This window comes from Empidonax traillii, unplaced genomic scaffold (assembly GCF_003031625.1).
Source record: "Empidonax traillii isolate 1590-97213 ecotype Southwest subspecies unplaced genomic scaffold, ASM303162v1 scaffold149:size904812, whole genome shotgun sequence".
Classification (NCBI taxonomy): Eukaryota; Metazoa; Chordata; class Aves; order Passeriformes; family Tyrannidae; genus Empidonax; species Empidonax traillii.
In genome coordinates this window covers 172,092-185,905 of record NW_020955342.1, presented here as the reverse complement: position 1 = coordinate 185,905, position 13,814 = coordinate 172,092, and the positions used below count along the sequence as shown (strand labels likewise).

Genomic DNA, 13,814 nt, shown 5'->3' with positions numbered 1-13,814 from the left:
TAGAGGGCCCAAAGGGACTACAGGCTCTATCTTCCAGCTCCATGTTTCAAGCTGAATTTGTACAAATCGAATATGAAGACAGCAAGTGAAAGGAAAAAGCCTGGAAAATGTAGAGAAGGAGGGGTTTCCGAGGTGGCGCTCTGGCTGCTCCCACAGTGTCATTTTCCTGGCTGAGCAAAATGAAGACAGCATTTTAAAAACTGCAGCATTGCCCCTTTCTTCATGTTGCACTTCACATTTCCAGCTCTGTTCATACACTCCACTGGGGCTTTGTCAGGCTTCAACGAGGACGCGATGCTGAAGCAGACTAAGTGACGGCAGGTAGTCACCCACACGTGTGTGTATGTACTATATTTGATGGTGCTGTGGCACTTTAGGTTTGCAAAACACAGTGCTAATATTAACCAGCCAGTCTGAGGGGCTTGTGTCTCGTTGCATTTATGATAAAGCATGATGGCTGTGTATCACCTGGCATTTATACAGAGGAGTTTCATATGAGAAGCTTTTATTTTATCAAGAGGCACACTCTCACTGGAGTCCTTGCAGCTGAGTGCTGATCAGAGTGCATGAGAGGAGAAGAGAGATGAACAACCCAAAAGATATTTATAGATCTGTGTTCCCAGTCCTTTCCTCTTCACTATGAAAGCAATTCTACAAAAGGATTATTTTGACTGGCTGTTCAAGATTTCAGAGGAGGAGATTAATGTGCTGGAAGCCTCACAGCGCAACTGAAAAAGCTCACTGGCTTTGCACATTTTCGTGAGCTTCATGGCTCGCTGTGTCAAGGTTATCTTCCTCAGACAGGACGATGTGGATGTCAAACAGCAATGCAGCAAGCAAAAGGGCTGGGGTCTGACAGCAGCTACTGAAGCACAGAATTACCTGTGCCTGAAGAGGTCTGACCGCAGCTGTGGTTATAGAGGGTGCAGGTGCTGTTCTCCGAGATGTGTATCCCTCCCCGCTCCCCCCTTTTTAATTTTGCCTACTTGAGAAAATCCCCTATTTCAAATGGCCAACTGAGATATGATGGAGGGTCTTGCAGTGATCTTTTTCCCAGCTGGACAGGGTTTTCCAGTGGTGCCAATTTTGCTTGACCCAGACAGTGATCCTGTGTATATGTTAAGGTCTCAGGGAGAGGGAACCATTTAATGTGCAGAAGCTATTTGCAGAGTCATTTTTAGCCCCATCTTAGCTCTCCCTTGCCAAGACAATTCCCCAAACTGGAAAAAAGTTGCCAGAACCTCCTTCTATCCTGCAGCTATTCCAGTGCTAAGGGGTATGAAAAAGTAATATTCCTCCCCACAAGGGGTTTCTGCTCTATCTGACTGTACAGTGGACTTGACAGGGTAAAGGGGCAGAATTTCTTTGATGTCTCTCATACCATCTTGATTTCCTTGGCTTTTCCTCAAGCAGAGTCCACAGAGTGATGTTACATTTAAACAAACAAACAAACAAACAAAACCCCAACAAAACTAAACCCCTGCAGTTCATATTTTAAGGCAGCCATACCAAACAGATTCTTGTTGGCAAAGTTTTTTTTCCCTGCACACACAGAAATCATCATAGCAAGCCCTGGAACTGATGTCACAGGTTTTTTTTTATTGCAGGAAGAGCTGCGAAACCATGTTTTCCTCCACACATACATGTGGGATGGCTTTGGAGGAAACCTTGGCAAGAGGAGGAAACAGGCTGCATTTCCAGCAAAGTGCCAGGAATGCCAAGCACTAAAATGCCAACGAATCCTGTGATGCCAAGAAGTGCCAGGGGACAGATGGAAATCAGAAGGGGCAGAGCAGAAGAGCAAAGTGGTCGTGAGGCTGTGGTGAGAGGCACTGAAAGGCAGCAAAGCAAAGAGCTGGAAAACAAAGTGTGAGACAAGGAGAAAGCAAAGGCATCATCAGCTCAGCTTTTGTGACCTGGCCATCCCACAGGGTGAGGGCTGGGAGCTTGGGTCAGCCAGCTGGAAAGGCATAAACACAGAGTATGTTGCACATTTTTTGGCATTGTGGCAACTTCAAAGCTCAGCAGCCTGACTCCTACTCCCTTTTACAGGACACTTCTGCTGAATAGAAGTCACTTTGGGGAAGACTTAGTGGGGAAGCGTGTGTGTTTTCTTGGCAAGTTGGAGCAGGCTCATGTGCTTGTACTGCCACTTGTAAATCAAAAAGCAAGCTGCAAGCTGCCTGGTAGGTTTGCACCAGCACAAAACAGGCAGAAGAAAGAGAAAGCTCAATGCCTGCTGTGGAAGGATGACTGGGAGTCATCCTGGCGCAGATGCCCTGAGGACCGCTGCTGTCCCCTTTGCCCTCTTCTGTTTGCAGCTCCCTCCTCCCACCACACCTGCTTTCCCCCTCCTGCTTCTTTCTTTACAGTCATAACATTGGTCTCTGCTTAGAGAATATTCCTTTTTTGACTTAATTCCATAACCTCTTTTAGTTGATGGGTTTTTCTTCTCAGAAGGTTAGTAGGTGCTTAGCATTAAATATCATCCCTAAATACCAGCTACATTCCTGTGCTCAGCAGACCACAAAACATAAACTTTGATGTTCAATAAGAAAAGATAATTTTCTGAGGAAAAAGAGAACTTCAGCCTGAATAAAAGCATTCTCAAAGACCTATTGTGTTTCTCTTTTTGTTCTTGGATTTGGTTTTTTTCCTGAAGTAAATTTGCCAAGAGTTAAAAATCTGAAGAAAATATCACAGGCCAAATCTAAACCTAGATGATCATTATGGCCTTGCTTCTCACACAGTCATGTCTGTGTGGACTGTAGGGAAGGTCTCCCAAAAAGACATTCTTTTCCTATTAGGGTAACAGTAGGTCACAGCTCACAGTGTTAATCACCTACCTGTCAGCCAGTTCATTTCTGTATATTTGCTTATACTCAAAGTACCTGAGAGTTTTCCATATCTAAGAGTACAGATTATAAAAGTTTGCATGATACAGAGACTGGATAAAACCCCCTTTGTAGGTAAATGTATCCCTATTGAACAAGATGGATTTTGCAGCTTGGCTCCTGCTGGGAACTCCTGCCTGGCTGTGTCCCATCCAGAGAGAGGTAACCAGTTGTCTGGCCACAGTTTGGATGCCAGGCAGCACTCAGACCTCAGCATGCAGTAGAGTAGAGACAGACAGAGAGATGGGGCAAAAATTGTACAGGGTGAAGTCCAGTGGAAATATTACTTTTTATTAGTGTTAAATTCCTACTAAAGGTAAGCATTTTATCATGAGACTTTTCCCAATTAGAATATGGGCAAAAGGGAACAGAGTAGTTAGGGTCAGCGAGTGATATGCATTTTGGATGAGGATGCTTTCCAGCAATCTGACAGAAACAGTGGGACTTTCTGCAGCTGTCTGTATTTAGTTTGCTTGGCAAGGTTTTGGTAGCGGAGGGCTACAGGGGTAGCTTCTGTGAGAATCTGTCAGAAGCTTCCCCTATGTCCAACAGAGCTAATGCCAGCTGGCTCTAAGCAGACTCACTGCTGGTCAAAGCCAAGCCCATCAGCAATGAGGGTAGCACCTCTGGGATAAGATTTAAGAAGGGGAGAATGTCACTGCACAGAAGAAAATTGCAGCTGGAGGGAGGAGAGAGCAACAGCTCAGCAGACATCAAGGAGATGGGAGACCCATGCTGGAGAAGTTCATGAAGAGCTGAAGCCCCTGGAAACGATTCTTGTTAGACAAGTTCGTGGAGTGTCTCCTGTGGGAGGGGCCCCATGCTGGAGCAGTGGAAGAGTGTGAGGAGTCTTGCTTCTGAAGAGGAAGGTGTGGCAGAGACAATGTGTGATGAACTGTCTATAACCCCTGTTCCTCATTTCCCTGTGCTGCTGGGGAAGGAGGCAGAGAAATTGCAAATTAAGTTAAACCTGGGGAGTGGAGGCATTCAAAGATAAGTTTTGCTTCATCATCCTGCTCTTATATAATTGGCAATAAATTCAATTCATTTCCCCAAGCTGAGTATGTTTTGCCCATGACAGTAACTGGGGAATGATCTCTCCCTGTTCTTATTTCAACCCATGAGCTTTTTGTTATAGTTTTTCTCCCAGTCCCACTGAGGAGGGCAGAGATGGAGCGACTTTGGGGGGCACCCAGTATTCAGCCAAGGTCAACCCACCACACTTCCAACACCACAGCCTGTGTTTCTCTATCATCAGGGGGTCAGAGCCAAGCTGTGAACAGGCTGCAGCAGTTGTATTCAGCCGTACTGGGCTTCAAGTACTAAAACTGGGGTACAACTGTGAAGTCTGGGCCACTAAAACACCAAGTGCTCATAGCTGTCACTGACTTCCAGGGAGTTATTTGTATGGGGGAAGGACACCGGATCCATGGCTGGTAATGAAAGACGTATTTTTGTGCTCACCTGCAATGCTCACAGCATTAATATACTGCCATCCAGTATGCCAGGTGGATCAGGAGCTTTTGCTTCTGACCTGTAGAACCGGGGTCTCCTCACTGGTGAGGCTGATGGAGATGTGACCAGGGAGGGCACCTGTCTGAGAGCAATAGTGTTACTGAGACTCATCAACATTATTTCTCCTCCCAACTACTCATGGAGTGGTCAGACTCTTGCTGACAATGCTGTGATAGCCTGGCTGGTTTATTCCAGCCTTCTGCTGTTCCACACAGCTAGCCAAATGTTCAAACATACTTCAGATATCAAGGTTGGATTTTGCTCCTGTGTAGGAAGGGCAATAGATACCTTTCCATGTTGTATATCCTTTTAGATCACGGACATATAATCTCTTATTTCTGTGGGCTTCATTTGTGTATGATGAGTGCACTTTTTGGTCTGACATGCACCAAAGCTCAGGGTGCTGACACTCTCCTGTGAAGCCATAGGAAGTGCTTCATGATTCAAGATAAGACCTTCACTTCCTCCTTCTGTGCTTGTAGGGCTGAGCTACCATCGAGGCTGCACCATCCACCCTGACATCCCGCTCACAAAATGGACCAGGAGACCCTGGGAAGCATTGTCCTGCTTGCCATTGTCACCTTGCTAAGTGTTGTCCAGAATGGTAAGACAAAAATAAGCATTTATTTAAGGTCTGAAGGGGAGCTGAGGAAAGTTCAGGATGATGTATGCTGAGCTGACCTTTGGATAGATGATCTCTGGTTATAAGTACATGTGTGGTTAGTGCTCAGGCATGGCTTTAGCTTTAGAAATGGTCTTCAAAGCATAGCATTTTGTGTGCCATTGTGGCAGTATCCTGGCAGTTGCATGGTCCTACTCTGTGATATTCTGGAATGAGTTTGTTAAATGTGTCAGCTAGTGAAAGGACTAATATGCTGGGATATCCTGTGGCAACATGCATTTTGAATTGGTGACTGAGGTGTCCTTTCCTGGCCTAGGTCCCTGCCATGGTCAGCCAGGGCTGCTCTCATGCAGCTGCTGCTGTGGGCAGGGACGGGTCCCCAGGGGGGTGCAATGGGTCAGACCTTTGCATGGAGCTGGGTGAAGGGGAGAAAACTGCACTGCCTCATTGGAGGAGTCTGTGTGGGCTATTTGTGGGCAGATAGCTCCCCTGCTTTCCTCTATCTCCAAGTCCTACAGTATAAGTAATATCAATTAACTGTGCTCCCAAGAACACTGCGCATTTCCTGCGATGGTGAAGTTTCCTCTTCTAGCACTTATTCAGACTTCCTATAATCACTACTATTTTTGGGGATTTTTTAAATAAATCAAGTTTCTCTCCTGTGCAGATTTGATTTTAACATGATCATCATCTTTTACAAATACTTAATCATTTTAGCAGGAAATTCTGTCCAGATTACAAAGAAATAAGTGAGTTTTGCCCCAGCTGCACTGAGTTTGCCCAGATTCAAGGAGAGTTAGCAGTGGGGTGGAGGGGCTGGTGCAAATTCCAGAAATCTTTAGTTAAGGCTTCTTTTTATGATTGGGAGATTCCCACTGAGCACAAACTCCATATTCAGTCCCACATTCAGTCCTAGGAAATGGGCTATTCTTGGGTTGCTGCAGAGAGGGGAAGTTGTGGGAGCCCAGCTGCTAGAGAGAAAAAAAAAAAAAAGGAGATGCAGACTGGGTTACTTTCAACATAGGCACTAATCATTTAGCCCGATGTTGTTTTCCAGTAAATGCACAGTGTGTGACATCACCAGAATATGGCATGTTGAGATCAGAGCACATACCATCATTAAGAAAATGTGTCAAATATACATTTCTTGCTATTTAGTCATATGACTTTATACACAGGGCTTTTTCTTCTCACTTGGAACTTGTCAGCTTTCCATTCTGACATTCATTTTTATCTCATGGAAATCTGTCTGTGAGATTATTGACCCAACTACCACAAAGGGGAAGAAGGATGCTTGGCAGAAGACTTAGTGTGCCAAGCACGTGAGTCAGACAGCCCTAAACCATGATTTCGAGCCTTACATCGTCTGATTTCCTCTTCCCAGGCTTTCTGTCTAGAAAGACCAGACTTGATACGAAGCCTTCCAAGGAACACAATAATTAAGGCAGTAGAAATGCTTGTCAAGGGCTATCAGTTATACTGTGCTCTTGTTGTGGCTTTCATTCAGCAAGGCACTTGAACATTTGCTTAACTGACTTTAAGTACATGAAATCAGTGTCATGTAAATTTGCGATTATGTGCTTTTCTGCATCTGGTGCAGAATTAGAGAACATCTTGGATGAATGCTGTTATTCCTAAAGATGGAGGTGATGCTGCCCCTGTCTGATGTCCATTTACATAATGTTCATGTTGGAAATCTCCATATGCTACAGAATGACTCGTGTGGCCTGATACCACTAAGTCACACAGGCAGCTCTAAGTTTTGTTCTTTTGTCAGAGAGCTGTTGCAATCCAGCAGCTTTCAGGATGAAAATCAGTGGTCATTGCTGAGAAGATTGGGATGGAGGAAAAACGTGAAACTGAGAGAAAGAAGGGGCACATTTTCCAGTACTGGCTAGGTTGGATCTTCAGCTCATAGTTTCTGTTGGCATGGACTTCTGAAACAACCAGGCTTACACTGAACTCTTGCACATTAAATTGACCAGAGTGGGACTGCCATAGTTCAGGCTCTGGGCAGTCTATGCAGCCCTGGAGCCTCAGGGCATTATCTCCTGGAACAGCTAAGCTGAATTAAACCTCTCTGTTCCAGTCTTGCTCCATTCACTCATCTCATGCTGGCTTGTGAAACCACCCTCTTGCCTCTGGGCATTGTGAAGCCTCTCTGTGGCAGCATGCTGACATTTGGGAAGTGGCAGCGACTACAGCAGTGGAGAGGGAGATAAATAGCTTATTTGGCTTGTTTAGAAGCTGTGGTATCTTCTAGTGATTTCACACACATGCTAAAAGGAAAGGAGGATGTGTGTTACCAGTGAGCCCACGCAGTCCCAGACCTGCAAGAAGTGTTTTCCCATCACTGCAGCTTTGCACTGGACAAAAAAATGCTGATCAACCTAGTCCTCTTCAATTTTAGGTCCTCTTAGTTACTGTAGGCAGGTTAATAGCCTCTTGCCAAAGGCTGGGCTGGTGAGCAGATGGAGATGCTGGGAACTCTTGGTGGCTGTGACACTGGATGGTATCTGTTCTGGGTCCTTCAGGAGTGGCCAGTGCACTGTGCTGGAGGCAGTGGGAAGGTCTGCAGCCTGGCTCAGTGTAGGGATGCTGGCTTAAAACACTGTGGGTTTTTCTGGGGAAAGGCTGTATGTACCTAGGGAATCACACAATACGGGAAAGTGGAAAAACTCAGTAACTTTTAGTGAAGACAATGGAAGTACAAAAGACCTATTTACAGCATCAATGAGGGGGAAAAAAGGGTCAGCTTTTCATATTGCAGGGATGAAATCCTGCAGTTTATCTATTTACACTTCTAGTGTTATAATAATGTATTCCTAATGGGTTGTCTTTTATGTGTATATTTGATTAATATTCTAAGCCATAGCATGATTCAGATGCACTGAGATGGGGTGCACGACAACACAATGTTTGCAGCTTGTAGCCTGCCAGGGTTTCTCTGGTGTATTTAGACACATGATTGACGGTCTCTGGTTTAGTGTCATCAGATAAAACGTGTTTGTCAAGTACATGATACATTATCTTGAGGTGCTGCATTTTTGCAGCAGCTAACACTCCAACAAAATGCCGTTGCTTAAAAGGAGGATGCACACAAGATGGACACATACAGATCAGCTATCAGGATGAGGTTTACAATGGGCCCTTCTGGGAAAAGAACCAGCCCTGCAGGATGTCCCTGGTTTGGCAGATGGGTTTCACTAAAAAAGAATAGACCTCCTTGTCTCTCTGCCCTGTTGGAAAGCAAGATTTGGGGTTGGCAGCTCTGACTGGAAAGCTCTTTTCCCACTGGGGGCTCAAAGGACCGGGTCAGGGCAGTGCTTCTGCAGAAGAGGTGCAGGCTGCCAGAAGTGCAATGTGGGGATGAAACAGGCACAGAGGTGAGAGCCTGCTACCCATCACATACAGACGTGTGCAGATGTCTGAAGCTGCGTTGCACTGCACTCTTGCACAGGGAGTTTGATTAACCTCTGGGTGACAGAACAAGCTCGCTGGCCACATCTTGCCCCTCCATGCACCCGTGTTTTCTTCTGCTGTCTGTCCTGCCTGGATGCTCATGAGAACAGAGCTGAGCTCACAAATCCCAGCTTCTGCAGTACCTCCAAATTATATCTCAGACTGAATACTTTGTGTTTTTTTAACAGCTTTTTTTGCTAACAAACTGGAGCATGAAAGCAAACACTGCAATGGCAAGGGGTTCCAGCGGCAGGGATCATCCTGCTTCGACCGCGTCTACACTGCCAAGTGAGTAGACAAGACCCAAGGAGCAGTGAGGGCAGAATGGAGTTCATTGTATTCTTCATTAGGGTTTAATCCAAACCCTTTTGGGGCCCAGAGGTGGGTTTCAAATGCCCTCAGTTGAAGGCTTTATACATAATCCTTTGCTGTGCCTGTTGTGACAGTGCTCTGACCTGTGGTTCTCCAATATGTTTGCTGGATGAATCAAGCATCCTTCTGGACTCCATGTGCTGCATCTATATAGGTCTTGCAGCCTTTACGAGTACGTTGTCCCTTCATTTGGGAACCAGTCCACCCTTCTGTGATGGAAGTGTGACAAGCACAGCTAGAGTCCCAAGGGCACTGTGGTTCAGAAGGAAAGAGCCAGCAGAGAGACACCAACTTGCTGAGGAGCAAGTAGGTGGCAAAGCTTATATAAACCCTTTGGTTCCTGGCACCTCCCTTGGGACACAGATGTCCACTTCTCCACTTCTCTGCCACATAGTCATAGAATACTTTGGGTTGGAAGGGACATTTAAAGCTCATCTAGTCCAACCCTTCCATAAGCAGGAATATCTTCAACTGATGGTTATTTAGAGTTCTGTCCCACCTGAGCTTGAATGTTTCTGAATGTTTTGACAGATGGAGCATCCTTGGTCAACCCATTCCAGTATACCTTTGTACCTCTTGTCTTTGAGATCTCTTCAGAGAGTCCAGAGGAAAAATTAATTCTAAATCAGAAAAGAACATGAAATATTTTTTTATTACCTCAGAAGTACTGTCAACAAGCTTGAAATTGGATGGGATGTCCAAGTGCTGCCCTTCACAGGTGTGCAGCCTCTGCCAAGGGCAGAGTGCTTCCCCCTCAGAAAGCATTCCCTGCTGAAGGAGGCAGCTGAAAAGTATTTCTGTTCCCCTGCAAAGACACATGTTAACTCTGTGGGACACTCTTATCTGTGCTGCAATTCTATTTTGGTAGTTTTCATTCAGTAGCTTGACTAATATGACTCAGTGACAAGGATTTTAAGCCAATAAAGCACACAGCGTGTCTTATACATATGTATATACATATGTATATACATATACATACGATCAAACAGCTTAGAGAGAAAGTGGCTTTCGTAGGTGCCAGGCATGTGCCTGGGATGGTTTCTTTTCCTCATCAGGCAGGACAAAGGCACCCATTATCTATGAGAGGAAACAGGGAAGCAGACAAGTGGATGAGGAGCCCCTGTGTTCAGACACAAATACACCAACCAGCTCCTGGCAGGTCAGGGGCATCCCACTGCTCTGGGGTAAAAGACTACCCCCAATGGCATTAGTGTAGCCCAAATTCACACCACACCATTCTCTGCTGGTGAAACACATTAATTTTTTTCTGTTTCCCTGTGTTCTAATTTCTTTCCTATAAATTCCATTCTAGCCAGAACTGCGGACACGCGTACCCTACATTTCTCGCCGTGCTTTGGTGTGCTGGCCTTCTCTGTAGCCAAGGTAACGCTGGGGGCTATTTTGTATGTCCTTTCAAACTTGCACCACTTTCAGGAAGAGATTGCGAGTGCTTCAGAAGTTACACTTCCAGGGACCAACCCTCCAGTAGCAGGGGAACACATCTCACCCTCCTGTCCTGCTGTTTGAGTAGCAGCACACTCAGCACTCATCTGAGAACAGATATGTTCTCAGACATGATTCAAGGTATTCCAGGCCAGGGACATTTCTCCTGCTGGCATTATGGATGACTTCCCTTTGTTTGGGGTGAAGGATTTAGTACTTAGTTGCTGGATGCCACATTATTCACTTTTGGGACTGGAAATGGGCTCATTTTATTAAACTGCCTGCCCACTGCTGAGGGCAGCTCAGGAGTCTTTACCTGCATTTCTAAATATGGTTCAATACAATATTCAATACAGTGTGAGTTTACCTGAAGTTGAGTACTCGCCTGGGGTCCATGGCTATTCTTTCTGGAAAAGGAAAAGGTTTCCTGACGAGGAGAAGGGCTTTTGCCTGCAGTTACGGGGAATGGTAGAATTATGGGGGAAAGCCCCTTTTTATGAGCTCAGAAATTAGTATTGGACCATAATATAGTCCTCCACCTACTCCTAGTGAAATGCATCCATCAGTTGCCTTTTATTTCTGGTGAGGACAGTGCTTGAGTTGGCACCCTTTTTCCTGAGCCTGATGTAACCTACATTGTGTTTTACAGAATCATTGAATGGTTTGAGTTGGAAAGATCTTAAAGATCATCTCGTTCCAGCTCCCTTGCCAGGGGTAGGGACACTTTCCACTAAACCAGGTTGCTCAACGGCCTGTCCAGACTGGCCTTGAACACTTCCAAGGATGGGGCATCACAACCGCTCTGTGAAACCTGTGCCAGTGCCTCATCACACTCATAATGAAGAACTTCTTCCTTATATATAATCTAAACCTGCCCTCATTCAGATTAATGCCATCCCCCCCTTGTCCTATCACTTCATGCCCTTGTAAAAAGTCACTCTCCAGATTTCTTGTAGACTGCTTTTAGGAATGAAGGTGACAAGTGTGTGCTCTACAGTGGGCACAGTTGTGGGCAGAATTACACCCACAAAGTCTTCAGAAAAGCTGGAGCAAGGGCAAGGCAAATGCTCTGTTTCCCATGCACGTCTCCATCCCAGTTCTAGTGCTTCTCCCACAACCCAAGACTGCAGATTCCCATTTCCCAGTTCAGCCTAGGCAGCAGATGAGAACAGTAGATACAGCGAGACCTGAGCCAGTGTTTGTTTTACCTTGATTTAACTTGTTTTACCCTTTACTCAGCTCCTGCTGCCTTTGCTGGCCTGATGTACTTGTTTGTGCGGCAGAAGTACTTTGTGGGCTACCTCGGCGAGAGGACTCAGAGGTAAGGACTTGAGGAGCCATTTTACAAATGTGGCAGCTGGATGCTGCCACTTCCACAGACACAGCCTCTGGCTTGTGGTACTGCCTGCAACAGCTGCTGGCATTGGGTAGCACAGGAAAGCCCCTCTCTTTTGGATGAATGGGAGTAGCTGTGGAAGACATTGGAGATGCAATTGCACTGGGATCGGGGGGGCTGCAGTTCCTGCTCACAGCCTCTGCAAACACACATTTACATGTTTGTGCCACTATTTGCACAAGATTGTCATTTTATATTAATAAAGCCTGTTATGCATGTGTGGAATAAAGTTGTCCCACAGCCTTTGATGGATGAGAATACATCCAAGTCTCTCTGAATAGAGGCTTTTGTAAGCAGCAGCCTCTGCTGAGAACAGGAGGCCAAATCCAGACCCAAATGGGTCCTGAAAATGACATTTCATGCAAGACAGAACAGAAATTTGACCTCTCTATTTCAGGCTCTGAGATCTTCCAGCTGGTCTCGAGAGCAGAGTCCAAAGTCAGAGAGTTCTCACTGATGTGAGGTGATGCACTTTAACAAATTGCTTTACCCCATTTTTGTTTCCTCAGCACTCCCGGTTACCTGTTTGGAAAGCGCATCATCTTGTTCCTGTTTCTCATGTCTGTGGCTGGAATACTCAACTACTATCTCATCTTCTTTTTTGGAAGTGACTTTGAAATACACATTAAAACGATAACCAGCGCGATCTCTCCGTTGCTGCTCATACCCTAACTTCCTGCAGTGCTGAGGGGGTCAGCACACTTAATATATCCATATCCAGAAGCTGCCATAATTCAACTGTTTAAGAAATGAACCCATAACCCAGTTACATTGCTGTAAATCTCATGCTTGATGGGTTTTGTAGTTTGATTTAACCTTGCTTTTTTCTTCAGAAAAAAGATTTATCATGAACACTTGGCTTGCCCAAGGAATGGCAACAACTTTCTGTTAGTTCTTTAGAGGTTTTTTCCCAACAGTGCTGCTTGTGAGCTGATTGCATGACCGGAAGGGACATTGCATGACTGATGGCTCCTACAGTTATCCTCACATAGACCTTTGCCAACATCTCACATACCCCTGCCCGCACAAAGGCATGGACCAGCCTCTTCACCTACCCTTTCCCTCCCTTTTGTTGATGACAGAGCTCCTGGTGTAGCAGGAGGTAAGCAAATTGGCCCCTCTCCTGTCTTCCTTGATAAATATTCATGTGTGTAACACTCACCACACTGATCTCATTTACACTTCAGCCTTTTTGTTCTCCCAGTGCTGGGGAAAGGAGTCTTGTGTAAATGAGGAGATGGTGTATTGCTGGTGGGGCTGGGTTTGGTGGTGTATTGCCGGTGGGGTTGGGTTTGTTTTGATTGGCTTTGTTTAATAAAACAGCCTTAACTGATTAAATCTGTTTGCTGCCATCTTCTTTGGCTGGTGCATGATCCCAAAGCTTCATGGCTCAGCAGCTGGCTGGTAAGCAGAGCAAGGGGAGTAACTCTGGGCTCTTTGTGAGAGCTCCTAATCGCCCTGGGCACGCCCTCCTGAAAAGAACCCGAGCTTAAGAACTCCCTCTCTATTAGCAAGTTCAGTGTTCTGCCTCCATGACTAACACTGTACCCCAAAAGTCTGTACTGAGGAGTGGTTTGAGTAGCGATGCGGAATGAGGTAGGCAAACAGGTCGGTGCAATCTTTTAAAACACTGCTACCATCCAAGTGCTTAAGCTCTTAAGCCTGCCTGATTGCAGCATGCAGGATGGATATAGCTGTATTTTATGACTCCTTCGGCAGGGAATGAGACTCCTTGCTCTGCGAGAAGAAAGTTTGCAGAGCTGTTCACAAAGGCAGGTGCAGAAGGCTGCCTGCCTTTGTACCACACCAAGGCTGGAGGGTTTTGATGCTGTCTGATGGGGCAGAGGTGCCTGTGTACAGCTGCCCTCCTCTGCACCTGACCACTCACACTGCCCAAATAACATACACCTTTTTTTTTTTTTTTAATCTTCTACAGGAATTTTAGATGTGAAAGATTAGTAATGAACACATTCATTGCATGATGATTATAAATGTCCTCACTGGTTAGAATAGGCAATTCAAAAAATATAATCAACCCTTCTAACCTGTAAGTGCTGAGACACCTTATTCCTTATGTTCCTTCCCTCCCCTTCTTCTCAGCTGACACACT

At 45.6% G+C, this 13,814-nt stretch overlaps 1 protein-coding gene across 1 annotated transcript; it reads left to right on the top strand.

Moving 5' to 3' along the window:
- Positions 1-4,886: 4,886 nt before the first annotated feature.
- On the top strand, positions 4,887-12,659 carry ALOX5AP (arachidonate 5-lipoxygenase activating protein). Its single transcript, XM_027884591.1, has 5 exons — positions 4,887-5,013; positions 8,682-8,781; positions 10,178-10,248; positions 11,548-11,629; positions 12,214-12,659. The coding sequence occupies exons 1-5, from the start codon at positions 4,944-4,946 to the stop codon at positions 12,374-12,376; spliced, it is 486 nt and encodes a 161-aa protein (XP_027740392.1). The 5' UTR covers positions 4,887-4,943; the 3' UTR covers positions 12,377-12,659.
- The last annotated feature ends 1,155 nt before the right edge of the window (positions 12,660-13,814 follow it).